Source organism: Aedes aegypti, chromosome 1 (genome assembly GCF_002204515.2).
Source record: "Aedes aegypti strain LVP_AGWG chromosome 1, AaegL5.0 Primary Assembly, whole genome shotgun sequence".
Taxonomy (NCBI): Eukaryota; Metazoa; Arthropoda; class Insecta; order Diptera; family Culicidae; genus Aedes; species Aedes aegypti.
The window spans coordinates 135,920,182-135,934,500 of NC_035107.1; the positions used below are offsets into that span (position 1 = coordinate 135,920,182).

At 34.6% G+C, this 14,319-nt stretch overlaps 1 protein-coding gene across 1 annotated transcript in view; it reads right to left on the minus strand.

Annotated features, from left to right (window-relative positions):
- Positions 1-13,538, minus strand: part of LOC5564046 (TWiK family of potassium channels protein 7) — a 61,894-nt gene extending 48,356 nt beyond the window's left edge. The window contains exon 1 of the mRNA XM_021848293.1: positions 12,646-13,538. Coding sequence (XP_021703985.1) covers positions 12,646-12,849 — 204 coding nt within the window. The 5' untranslated portion in view covers positions 12,850-13,538. The remainder of the gene's footprint in view (positions 1-12,645) is intronic.
- Positions 13,539-14,319: the final 781 nt, after the last annotated feature.

Here is a 14,319-nt window from a genome sequence, read left to right on the forward strand (position 1 = left end):
ATAAGAATTGCGTTAACATTTAAACACTGATTTGATTCACACAATAGTGATTCAATGATTTAGTCTTTTCTCAACAAAATATTTTACCAAATTTGCATAGCTTGCACTTGCTATAGTGTCTATGCACGAAAAATAGCTAAAACTGTAAGCGTAAAATAGTTGTATGGCGAGTCATTTTGTAAAGACTCATTGAGAACTTTCTTCATAAAAGTATTTGGAACCTATTGAGTGTGTGTATAAACATGAAGAATGTATCAAGAAGAAGAAAAAGCAGAAGTTTGGAGTCACATAGCCATCTACCCATCATATAACTAAGTACTACAGGGTAATAAGAGTCATTGATGAAACGTCCTCTAAGTAAAAGGGATACTCGTGGATACTAATAACACTTTCGACATTTACAACTACTAATGATGTATTATGAATCCTACTAGGTTTCATCTGCCACCACCCGCCACCCGAATAAATACACGGACCCCAAAAATGACTGATTTTTGCACTAAAATGGTTGTAATTGCTTTTTCTGGATCTTTAGAAACCTAGTGTCTTCTAGAGAATGATTCATTTTGACTGTTCACACAATTTTGTAGAACATTGTTGCTACCGGAAACTTCGCATTTTCAAAATATACGATAAAAACTAGTTTTAGGGGGTCGTTCATAAAATACTCCCGTATTTTGGAAATGCGGCTGAATACACACTAGGTGTCTTTGGCAAAGTTGTTTGTATTTGAATTATCTACAACTTTGCCGAAGACATTATATTTAAAGATCGTCATTTCAAAAAAAAATAGTTTCGCAGCGCCGCCCGTGGAAAAGTTGCGAACTAACATTTACCGTCAATATATGCGCTATAATTTTAGAAATTTTTCGTCCGAGGACACCATCCCGAAAAAATCATGTTTAAAGGTGCTACAGAATTAAGTTCACGATTTCGGCCGATCGAAATACTGTGGCGACGCCCCATATATTTTGACAATTTTCATCCGTAGACACCATGCCGATAAAAACACAGTTTAACACACCACTCAAGATTTTTTACCAATTTGAGCATTCGTGCATTGTGTACCTTTTCAAACCTAATTAATTTGTTTTTCATCCCGTTATTCGGTTGCTGGCAGCTACTTTTTCATTTACACTTTCCCGTAACAAAAAATCCTTTCCTTTGTTATAATTAAACAGAAGTTAAGTGAAGCTTTATAATAAGAAAGTATAAATATTTTAAGGCATCTGAAGACAGTAGCAAAACACATTCACACATTACAGAAATGCAGTGCTCGTGACTTTTTAATCTACACTAAAAGCTGGTTCGTATCGTACTAATGGGTAAAGTTTTTCTTTTTAAATGTGGTACGGACAGCCATTGTCACGCTAACCAGATTTCTTTGTGAACGAAATGTAACATTTCACTTTGGTTTACGTAGAATATTAGGACAGTCTGTTTTTTGCTGCGCCACTTGAAGCCGCCGTCGCCGCCGCCGCAAATACAAGGCGCCACCATTGTGAAAGTAATCCATACAGAACACGAGGATGATTTACCTCACAGATATGCCAACGAACGAGTAGGTACCATCATTCGTCACTATACCCCACCCGGCCTCTCTTCCCAGCAGCGTGGGAAGGCCAACAACAATCATGTGTGACCGGATAGTTTACTTTATTTGCTTCACAATGCGGTCAAGAATAGAATACAGACTCGATGGCTTTGGATGCGCAAGGAAAACACACCAAACGCACTGATGATTCCGGAAAGTACCATCAGAAGCTTCCGAACAGGAAGGAAACCGAACGACCGGTAATAGACTTCAACCGTAAATGGGTGTTTGGGATTTGTGTAGCAGGAAGCAATACCTACCATTATTCGTTTATACTTACATACATCGAAAATGTTACATTCTAAAATTGATCATATCTCAATGCATCAAATAATGAATTTTATATCGAAGCCTCCTGCTGAGGATTTCACCGTACCGAAAAAAGTCCCTTTCTGTGTGGTAAGTACAGGTAAGAACATAGCAATATAAAAACGAATTTCAGAAGATGAGAGAACTAACAGGTTCGTTGTTGTAATGAAACTCAGTCATCGGGGTAGATGGTCCAAAATGTATATTTTGAAAAACACAATCCAACCGGGAGTACCGTAAAGCTGATTATAAATGGGTAACTACAACCCTGATCATAAATCTTCAAAAATCTCTTTATTATAAACTATGTACAGTTAACTCTACAAAGCTCGATATCGAGCTATACACCATAGTAAAAGTTGGTTTTCATATCTCGATGGTCCCTTGGAACGCAGTTGCACTGAATTTGTGTTCTAAGCTCAGTACATCCCTAATTTTATGGTTATGGAGTTATGGAGAGTTGAATGTAGTTAGTACTTTGCGATGCGGAAAAAATCTGTGGCGTCTACCACGCTCTTTGTTTGGAAAACTTGGAATGATTGAGAAAAAATCACCGAAATGATAAATAACTTTGGATACCTGAAAGTTTTTTCTCGACTTCCGTTACACAACACACATATACAAAGTTTGCATTTTCCATGAAACGCATATACCTAAATAATAAGTTTTCATTTGTGCGTTATGGGTACTTCTATCCTTAAAACTTCCCCGGTGAGATTACGACGTAAACTTTTCATAATTCACATGTATTTCATCATTTTTTCTTATTCCATTCTATGTTTACATCAATTATGCACAGGCCGTTCAAACCCTTACAATGAAGATCTCAGCAAAACAATATTGCGTTTGCATCAAACCGAAGCATAAATAGCTTTGCTTTTTGAGTGTTTCATGCCAGCAAACGTAGCAGATATTATAAATAACTAATATTGTGTTGAAATTTATCAGCATCTTTGGAAAAACTGCTCCTGCCGACTGAGGTTTTTAATATCAGTTTATTTTGAATACAATTCTTTTTACTTACTTTTTACTTTACGAATGGCTGCATTTGATGTTTCGTGACAGCGGAATCTGGGCTGTATATAGACGGGGTTTGGTGGTCTAATGGCAACTGTTTCTGCTTCATAAGCAGAAGGTCGTGGGTTCAATCCCAGGCCCGTCCCTTTCCTCATACTTTGTCTCACTTGCTTCTATCTACCACTTTTAATATATCACACTTAATCTATCACAGTTCATAGCATTTGCTAGAACCCGAGTCGGACAGAAATAAACCGTTTTCCCTACGTTTCCATTCTTTCATCATTATAACACGCCTATCCTCACGTCTGATACATAGGCAGTCTGGTAACCACCCTTCACGCATGAACTGGTGTAGACGCAGTGGTATATAGGTTCTACCGTGGGAGCCAGGTGAATGTATCATCCACTCCTTCCCCTTTCCCTCATTGGTCTACATTCTGACGTGATAGGCGCCACTGTTGCCTAAAAATATAAGATCACCAGCACTTATACACTGAAGGTGTCTGTTAATCCCAAGCAGTCATCTGGTTGGTTCCTTGTGTAAGTTCAGCTGATCTGGCGATACTGAAGTAGCTACCACGGGCGGCCAATCAAGCTCAAGCTCAAGCGGAATCTGGGCTGTATATGATATTGAAATTTTTTATTGAAAACATTACTAAATAGATCTTTTACAAATACTGCTTGCTAGTTTCAAATTATGCAACATTTTTAGTTATGCTTTAGAAGACGCAATGCCGCTTTTACTAGGGTGGTATCAACTATTGTAAATCATATAGAAAGATTTGAAAGAATCAAGGTTATTCAGTAAGCTTAAAAATATTCACTCACTTTCAAACTCAAAACGAAACACTGAAATAAAATATTCGATTTTTTTATGAATTTCACAGCTGACCATACGAAATTGAGAACAAAATGAAGACACAAAAACTATGTGGATCATACAGTTAGATACGTTTTACATTTTAAACATAGCATTATCAATCATCAGCAAATAACAACGCTTTATCGATTTCTTCGATACATAACTTTTGATTAAATACATATCTCGCATATTCATGATATCGCCGTAATGGTAACCTAGAGAGTAGCTTATTGTTTCTGAAAAGAAAACATCCTAGGTTGCTGGTGCCAAAAGAGAATTACCGTCAAGCTACCATTCACCGTGCATTTAAGAAAAATTTTCACTTCAAAAAATTATATAACTTTTCCAAATAATTTGAAGCGTACCAGAATACCACTACGTTGCGTGCAATTATATAATAACTCAGGGAAAAATCTAAAACTAGTGATGCATAACAAAAAATTACTCAAAAATTATGTTTGAAAATGTCATGTTAAGGTCGCCTCGTACCGTTCTATGTCACCATTTACCGTGCACACTAGTGCACCATTCACCGTGCGTATAGTTTTCGTCATGATTTAATTTTGTGTCTTGAAGAAACGTTATTGATGGAGCAAATATGTTGCTAGTAGTATGCTCACTCATGTTTATGAGTGTTAAAATCTTTATTATTTACTATAAAAACCATAAAAAGTTTAAAAATTAGCTTAATAATTATTTTTTTATTAAAATCGTTGTAGGGGGTTTGACTGTATTGTTCAAACCATTCCATATTCACTCAAAAACTAAATATGAAGCAGTTTAATGACGACATAACAATAAATCTAATATTACCGAATATTTTCATGCCTTTAACACTAATGTACGGTAATAGGAACCATATATATTGAAAAGGATCCATTCACCGTGCATTTGGGTTTCGATTGAAACAGATAAAAAAAAATCTAATTTGCATAAAATCTCATTGCTCATACGATGAAATACATCTTACTAATAGTGTCCACAGTGAAAACTTGTTGAAATTTTGAAAAATTTCATACTCTATCGTTAAAAGGGCAAATCTGAATTTTTGGCGCTTTTACTAAGAGTGTTGCAAAATCTCATTACCAAACAAAATTCACATGATTTTGACTACATAAACTAGGTTTTTCAAAATGCTTTGTGACAAAAACTACTTCATTTCATCAGTTTTATCTTATTTTGCTGACAAAAGAATAATTTGTGAAAATTGTATGAATATTCTGTAGGAATTTGTACATGTGCACGGTGAATGGAGGCCGCACGGTGACTAGTGACTTAACGGTACCTAAACAAAAACAAAAATCATAACATAATGACGAAATTAGTCGAAAGATTTCAACCTCTAAAAGATCATCGCAGGGACTTTTCATCATTTTCCCATATTAATTTAAAGAACTACTTCTGTTAGATGATCCACTACTGGAACACAATGGCAACTACTAGCTCATGGTAGCGAAAGTTTAGCAAAAACTTAATTATTTATATGACTTGTTGATAACAATAGAAGCTGAAATCTAGCAAATTGTAACAATAAAAGCTGAAATCTGGCAAATCGACTAAATTATCACTATCATCTTTTCTTCATGAAAGTGTTGTAACACGAAATTCCTTGTTTGTCCTGGGAAAAGAGGCCCTTACAAAACTGTGGCTTCCGGACCCTCAAATTTGTAAATCTGGCCCCGAGAAGACGTTATATGTGTAGAATAGAACAATAGAGTGATTCCAAGCAACAGCACCAAAATTTGGTAAATTTTTTAATTCATTTTTTTCTATTGAGCTGAAACTTTGCACAGTTTTCCAGTTCCATCTAAATCGTCATTTTCCGATATCAAATCTTCAAGTTGAGTCACGACTAACTTTTCATGTATGGGTGTATGTTAAAATGGTTCAAAAATATTCAAAAAGCTGCACAGCAAAAACGGTTCGTTCGATTGTTAGACAACTAAAGAAACAAAGTTAGACAACTAAATAAAGATTCCAAAAAAAATACACACAGTAAAAAAAAATGTTTTTGCATTAAAAAACATAATTTTTGACACAAAAACTCAAATATCTCAAAACCCTATCGGAATACCAACGTAATTTTTTGAGGGAAAACGGTCCATTATATTAGCTATCTACCATAAAAATTTGGTGATGGTAAACCAATAAACAAAGAAGTTATGACATTTCAAACATGTCACAATTTTCACATTTAGTAGAAACAATTTTTTTTTTTCGGTGTAAATTGATACGGGAACCGCAGTTTGTTGCTGATTTTATTGTTAAGGGCCTTGCGTGAATTAAACAAGTCGTTTTCATGTATTCATTAGTATTATGTATATTATATGTATAAATATTATGTATATGTATAAATATTATATGTATATGTATATATGTATAAATTAAAATGAATTAACAGATTACACGAAAATATTTTTTTTTTTTACCAGGATATTTTTTTTAGAGTATGATCGATGAGTTTCTAAATGTTATATATAAACTTTAAAAGTTTTGGATTTGGGTATGCGTTATGAGATCATGAAAACATTTTATTAATACTTATTTATTTATTTATTGTTATTCAATTTTTTTACAATATCGAACACTTTTGCATCATTATCAGTACAGTTCGAGTATAGTTTTGCTTTAATTCTATTTTCTGACAATGGAATGAAACAGTGAAATTTTTGGGTTCCTTGGATCGTTTTCGCGTTATTATATTGCTCGCTGAGCTCTGATGCCGTTAATTCGTACTCTTCAGTAGTAGTAAAACAAAATGATAATTTTGTTAAATCTTCTTCTTTTCTGCGATTCGCCCAATCAAATAGTTCTTTTGCAGTTTTAATTGGATGCTCACGTTCTTTGGCTAAACTTGCTCTTGTGGCCATGCGCTTTATGGTTCCTCCAATAGCATCACAAGGACCTTTGCCATGTGACGTAGCAAAGAAATGCCATTCTGCATCAATTCCGTACTTTGATTTAAATTGACATAGGCTCGAAAAATTCTTACGGTTTTTGTACTGCGATGCTGCTCCATCAGACATGAAATATATGTTTCTGATTTCTTTATCCTTATCAACGCGTAAAAAGTTAATCATTTTGGCAATCAACAAATTTACAGATACTGAGTCAAATTTAGATACAAATTTACAGATACTGAGTAATCAAATTTACAGATACTGAGTAATCAGATTTTAACTTTGTGGAGAAAACCAGCGCCGAGAAAACCGACCTGCTTTACGTATACTAGATCACCTGTGTATAGACCCGCCTTGTTCTCTACGAGGTAAACTTTTTGCAGGTAAACTAGTCGTATACCTGTATAGAAAACTTTTTTTTGTAGCTTTTGTCTTCAATATTAGATTTCTTAAATTTTCACTAAGTGTCAAATTTGTGAAATATTTGAAATGTCATAACTTTTTTGTTTATTGGCTTACCATCACCAAATTTTTATGGTAGATAGCTAATATAATGGACCGTTTTCCCTCAAAAAATTACGTTGGTATTCCGATAGGGTTTTGAGATATTCGAGTTTTTGTGACAAAAATTATGTTTTTTAATGCAAAACAAATTTTTTTTTACTGTGTATATTTTTTTTTGGAATCTTTATTTAGTTGTCTAACTTTGTTTCTTTAGTTGTCTAACAATCGAACGAACCGTTTTTGCTGTGCAGCTTTTTGAATATTTTTGAACCATTTTCACATACACCCTTTTGAAAAGTTAGTCGTGACTCAACTTGAAGATTTGATATCGGAAAATGACGATTTAGATGAAACTGAAAAACTGTGCAAAGTTTCAGATATTTTTGAAATGGTCGATCAGAATCGACTTGCATGCCTCCGTGGAATCCCTCAATAGTAGGACTAAGACATAAATGTGTAATCCAGGCATAGTAACTTATTCTTGAAGTTTACTTGATTTTTACAGAAAAAGTTTATCCAACATTTCCCTTAAGCTGATACAAATATTAAATTTCTTTTGTGTCAGAGACCACCTGGGAGTAAAGAGGGAGGAGGGGAGCAATACTTGCTGAAACCAGGCCGCCATCGTTAGAATTCCAATTTTATGTCTCTGATCGCTAGTTTTCTATAAAACTTAAAAAAGACAATTTACACCGTCTTCAGCCAAAGGCTGCACAGACTGAACACTAGGCAACGGACAACACTGAACACCCAGTAGCAGGGATGCCAAGTCAATTTTTCAAAAATCTGGAAGATTTTGAAAATTTGTCTGGAAAAGTCTGGATCGCTTATGTCGTACATGGAGAACATTACAAATTATTTACGAAACGCCAGTTAGCTAAACAGTTTGCGAAATTGCCCATTTTTTGATAAATATTGGGTATTTCTTCACGTGATATGTATCATACATCCCTTGGAGCACACAGCAAAATTAGTGGCATCATATAGAGCAGTGGTTCTCAACTTTTTTGCCACTACGACCCCCTTTGAAGTTCTACAAACATCCCGCGGACCCCTAAAATCGATAGTCTCGAATTGAATGTTTATGGAAGCCTTCCAAATATCTCATTATGAACCAACAGATTCCCTTGGCAGGGACACTCGAGAGTTGATTCATGTCTGGAAATCATTAAAATAGCATTGTAACTAACTAATTCGCATACATTTGCAAGTGGATCATTTTTATACTGATGTATGAAAGTTGTCCCCTTCATTTCCTTAAGTAACGGAGTCAGTGATTTGAAGCTGACCCATGACTCTCACACAAGATTGGCCTATCAACTGGCTACGTCCTTGCAAAAGCTGAGGTGTGATGAAGTGATCACCTATTTAAGAAAGATGTAGAGAACTCTTCAAATGCTCATACGTGTATACTTCTGATCAAATCATACTTCTGATCAAATCATCTGGAGTCCACTAAACTTACTAAGAATCTTACCAAGAGTTTATGAAACAAGAGTCCAATAATAAACTTCTGAGAAGGATTTTTCCAAAATCAACAGCAAATCAGGTACTGTAATGATGACTGTTCGAAATCCAAAAGATTTTCACTAGATTTGAAACATTTCTTCGGGTCAAGCTTTCCATTATAATCTTCAAAATGTTCATCAAGGAATGTCCCGAAGAAAGGTTAGATGTCCTCCATGCAAGCTGCTTGGAGTAATTTCATGAACTTGCAATAAGCTTTTAAGAAGCTAACTGAAAGCCATTGCAGGACTTCGTTAAAATTTCACCAGGAGTTCTTCGAGAGTCTTGTCAGATCAAGATTTTTTGAAGAACTCTTCATAAGATCACTACAGAGATATAAGTCAAAAATCTCACTAAAATTATGCAAATAAATTCTAGAAAATTGGTATTATTGTTCAGAAACAAAGAAGAATTTAGAATTTATTCAAATTCCTCAATAGATCGATAAAAAAGAAATTTAGAAAAATGGTTTTAGCTTGGAATTTGAATTTGAATTGGAAATACCTGCATTATCATTGGATAAGGCCAAAATTATATCACGAATTTCCTATGGATACCTCTATGAACGAGATTAGGTTTGTTGTTACATTTGAAAAAAGGATGCAAAGTCAGTGAGGTAAAATTGGAATTGTAATCACTTATTGGCAGAAAAACAGTGCAAGTATTGATCAGTCATTGTGTACATAAAAATTGAAGTCTATTTTTAAATATTTGAAATATAAATAATCTGAACGCCACTACTAATATTCTATGCAAAACAAAAGAAGTAAAAATTCCTTGAATTTATTTATCAATCAAGAAAAAGGACACATTTACAGTGGCTTCGTGGAGAGAAGTCGTCACGGCCGCTAGGGGTCCGCGGACCACCGGTTGAGAAACCCTGATATAGAGAAAGGATATAGGGTAGGTGTACCAGTTATGGACATAATGGTTCCCTATTTCGCTATTTTACAGTTTACGAAAAATCAACCAAAAACAGCTTAAGAAACTTAAGATTTCCATTCTAAATTAATGCACTTTTGGCAACGTTCTATGTTAAAACTACAGATATTACTACAAGACCACAAAGCGCATTCTATAAACTTCATTAAATGAACAACAATACATATGGTAGTAAAAAACTTTGATTATTTCAATCAATGTTTTTGAACGGTTTTCATTTATTGATTTTTTTTAATCATTATTCCTGAATTCAAAGATATGCCGAAGAATTAATTATGTTATCGAAAATTGCATTATAAACGAAAGTCCCTATTCAATAACCTGTATTTAAAACTAATAATGCTGAGAATCAGGCTCGGTTCCGGTAGGGACGTAACGTCAGGAAAATGAAGAATAATAAGAAGAGTATACGTAACCTGGTTTTTCTTGGTAGCCTAATGGGCAAAAGTTCGCTGGCTGAAACACAAAATATTAATACTTTTATGACAGGCATACTTTACAACAGGCGTGAACTTATGTTTGCAGATTAATACATACTAAATTTTCATTAAAAATTGTCCAAAACAGGGTTGATTGCAATACCCGGGTAGAGGTGAATGACAAAACAATAGTTGAATAAGAACAAATTTTGCAATTATATCTAGTTTAATCATTATTATGTTATAAATATATGACATAAATATCTCATCAATAGCAAAACATACAATCATAGCTAAATTTGTCATTGGTATGTTATACTTGAAAGTCATGTAATGCCTAATCAATAACAAAATATACTATCATGGTAAAATTTGTTATTTGTGCAAAAATATTAAATGATATGATGATGATATTCATTGAAGATTTAAAAAGCAAATATTTTTTGCTGGAAAACAAAAAGTTTATTTTTCAATCATGCTAAATTTAGATATTAAAGTCAAAGAACTAAAATTACCATTATTTTGATCTACTCGTGAATAGCTTATAATTATTATTTAGTTATTATTTTGTTATCAATATCTAAATAATAACATATTTTGTTATTTACGGTTGCCTATATTTTTGCTATTTTGCTATTAAAATGGCAAAATATGATATCATTTAGTTTTTATGCCATATAAACTTAGTTATTATTTTTGTTAATTTATCTCTTATTTCAAACAAACAAAGAAAAAAATTTGCTATTCAAACATTCTATTTTAATGATAAGTTTTGTTATTCTTTTGCAATTCTCATCAACCCGGATATATCCAAAATTGGATTTTTTTAAATTTAGTAAAAACGTGAAATTTTTGTAACTTTTTAGCACTGTCAGGCATACTTCGCTAAAATTAAAAGGGATATGTGGATTTTACGCGATTTGATATTTTTCCCCGAGATAATATGTGGGTCAAACTTTTGCCCCACTATGGGCCAAAAGTGGAATCCAAGAAGTTTGACCAAAAATTACTATTTTTATGTCTAAAAACAACAAACAGATATAACTTTTGCTAATCTCAATCGATTTCTATGATTTTTTTAATGAAAGTCGAACAACCATGATACCTATAACATTTGTTTTAAATTCAGCTAGAAATCTTAAAAAGAAACTCTTGCCCAACTTTACCCTATCACTTCAGCAAAAATATTTTGCGGAGAATTTGTTGCGTTTTGGGTACATCTTCCCCCAAAAAACGCTCTTAAAGAGCTGCGAAAAAGCGAGGAGAAAATTTAACCAGTCTGCCTTGTTTTCTCATTTGGCTGCCCTCATTTCGGAGCTTATTGGCATATTAAGATTCGTTTCAGCGGAATGGAATTTTAAATTCATGAAAGAACTATGCGAACAAGTGCCGTTTTTTGCATTGGCAGAACGCAATGTGGCGTTAAACAAAATTAAACAAGACTGATGGCACTTGATACGGGTGAAGACTTTAAGATTTCGTTTCACTTACCTCGCGATACCGTAAAGATTGACCATTGAGAAAATTAGTTCAGGCGAGGAGGGTAATAATCTTTTTTAACACCCACCCCTGACTAAATTGCGCGTATCTAACTATTGATTCAAACACATTAGGGTGGTACACCAATTATGTCACGCTAAATTTCGGCTTTTTCGACCTCCTCCCCCTCCTTGTCACGTTTTTTGTATGAGTCCTTCAAAAAATGTATAAGGCTCGTCAAGCTTGGCTGACTGAACCAGCAATATCACCAGAGTTGATATTAATTAAAATAACGGCATCATCATCATATTTTTTTTCAAATTTGGGTTTATCTCAAGTTTGTAAAGCATTTCATATTTTTTAGTGCAAAAGTCTTTTCACAATCTATATCAAATCAAAAATCTAAAAATACCTCTTTTGGTTCGTTATACAGTTGTCTCAAATTCCGAACATGACTCATATTCCGAAAACTAACAATTTCAAAGATAAAAACTGTTATTTCCACAACTTTTTAAATGTAGTGTACTTGAAACATAGAAGGATTGATCATCTAGTGAAGTAATTCCAATAGTTTTGTAGAAGAATCGCTATTAAGGCAAATGTTACAAATATGAGTCATAATCGGACTTTGAGATAAAACGGTATTCAAAACTATAATTTTTCGGACATTTGCAGTAAAAAGGGAATGGCTTACTAAAAACAGTATATCTTTAAAGCAAATCAATCAACCTTATTCAAACTCATATAAATAGTTAAGTAGCCGTTTCAAATTGATCTAAAACATCAAAATTAGATTGATCTCAATTTCTTGAAATTTTCTAAAACTTCAATCGGTTTGGTATTACACTTTCATTGCCCATAATAGCACCAAGCACACCCTGAGGGACTGTTTAGCATAACAAATCACAGTTTTAATTAAACAAGTCAATCTAGGAATTCTCCCAGTAATTTGTATTAAGTAGTTTTAGGGTATTACTCTAGATATTGATCAGTAAGTCTACATAATACCAAGGACCAAGAACCTTCTCGGATTCTTAAAAAAAAGCTGTGCAAGCATAAAACTGCATTTCAAACAATAAAAAAAAATGCAACAATGCTAATTAAACTTACCACTCCTCCTACACCACAGTATATCGCCAACGATAACAGCAAACCGACGTGTGATAATGCAGTTTTAATTTCCAGCCTTTTCCAGAACTTAACAAACCTAACCGTAAATGCTTCTTGTTCTTGATCGACGATTTTCACATCAATCTTCTTGAAATGCTCCATGAGATCATTGTTGACCGTGCCATTTTCCGGAGAATTCGCCATCTCTCCGATATTGGTGTTTATCACTTAGTTTAACTCAATAAATTTTCCTCAAGGTACAGCACTATATCACATTTTGCCGCCATAAATTTCCCTGGACAGCTCACTGATTGCTTCGAATAATCTGCTTCTCTATGGCATATTAATTTTGCTATTAATTTTCATCGCTCTGCTCACGTCTTCCGCTTATACTCATAGTTGCTGCCTGCGGTCAACGATCAACAGATGGTTCATTTCCATCCAATTTGAGTAACAGCACACCACCGCGTCTCGACAGGCGAGAAAGCAAAAATAAAGAAGATTAGAACGCCGCGGGTGAAAACTCGTTTGAATTTTCACGCTCACTCGATATCACAATCGGTTTTTCACGCGTGTTTTCACGGGATTTTCCCTGCATACTATTCGGTTGGGCAACCGAGTCCAACGAAGATTCAGATCAGACTGGGGCCACACGGTACGGTATCCCTCGACATCGTCCCGGTTTGCATCGTCATCACCAACATAGTCTCCGATGTGCCGAATTTCGCTACCCAAAACTCGGTGGGTAATGATGTGATGCTGAAAACGCAGAGGAAAAGCTACAGTAAGCGATTCCACAGAGCGTTTTACAGGGACCTTCGTATGGAAACCCTTGTACCCAATGTTTAATGGTGCATAATAAGTGATAAATTTCTGATAAAACTGAATGATGTTATGAACAAAACTTCAAATGACTGGTAGCGCCAGAGTGCATACTTAAACAATTAATGAAATTCTATCACATTTCTCCGAAACCCGAAAAAGATTTTCTTCTTCATCTTCTTTTCCTTCTCTTTAACCTCTCTTCTTCTTTTTCTTCTTCTTCTTCTTCTTCTTCTTCTTCTTCTTACATTTCTTCTTCTTCTTGTTGGGATTACGTCCCCACTCAGAAAAGGTACTGTTTCAGCTCAGTTTTCTTTGAGCACTTCCACAGTTATTAACTGAGAACTTTCTTAGCCAAAGATCCCTTTTTTTCATTCGTATATCATGTGACAGGTCTCGCATACCTGGAGTCACAATAGGGGAAGACGGGGTAAGACCGCCCGCCTAATTTAATTCATATGTCAAAATCAAGAATCAATAAATCATTTTTCTGCGCAGCATTTCTTATTTTGAAGCCTTAGGCATGATCAAAAAATATCACAGGTGTTGTATTTGTCAAAATTTATTTATTTCTTGAAGCTTGAAAAAGTGATGTCTTATCACGATTATTTTTAGCGACGGGGTAAACACCGCTAGCGCATGACGGCTCATCGTAGTAGCATGTCCGAAAGAACTTGAAACTATTGAGAACCAGAGCTACAGGTCCAAAGCCCTGATAAAGGTGGATGGTTGTGATGGCTATGACCGTGGTCATCATGTAAAGAACAAGCGGACGATGCTGTATCGTGTCAGCATCGAGGAGGCAGCCCCTCTAGCACGATGTAGGTAGCGCAACCCTGGTTAGGTGGCCTA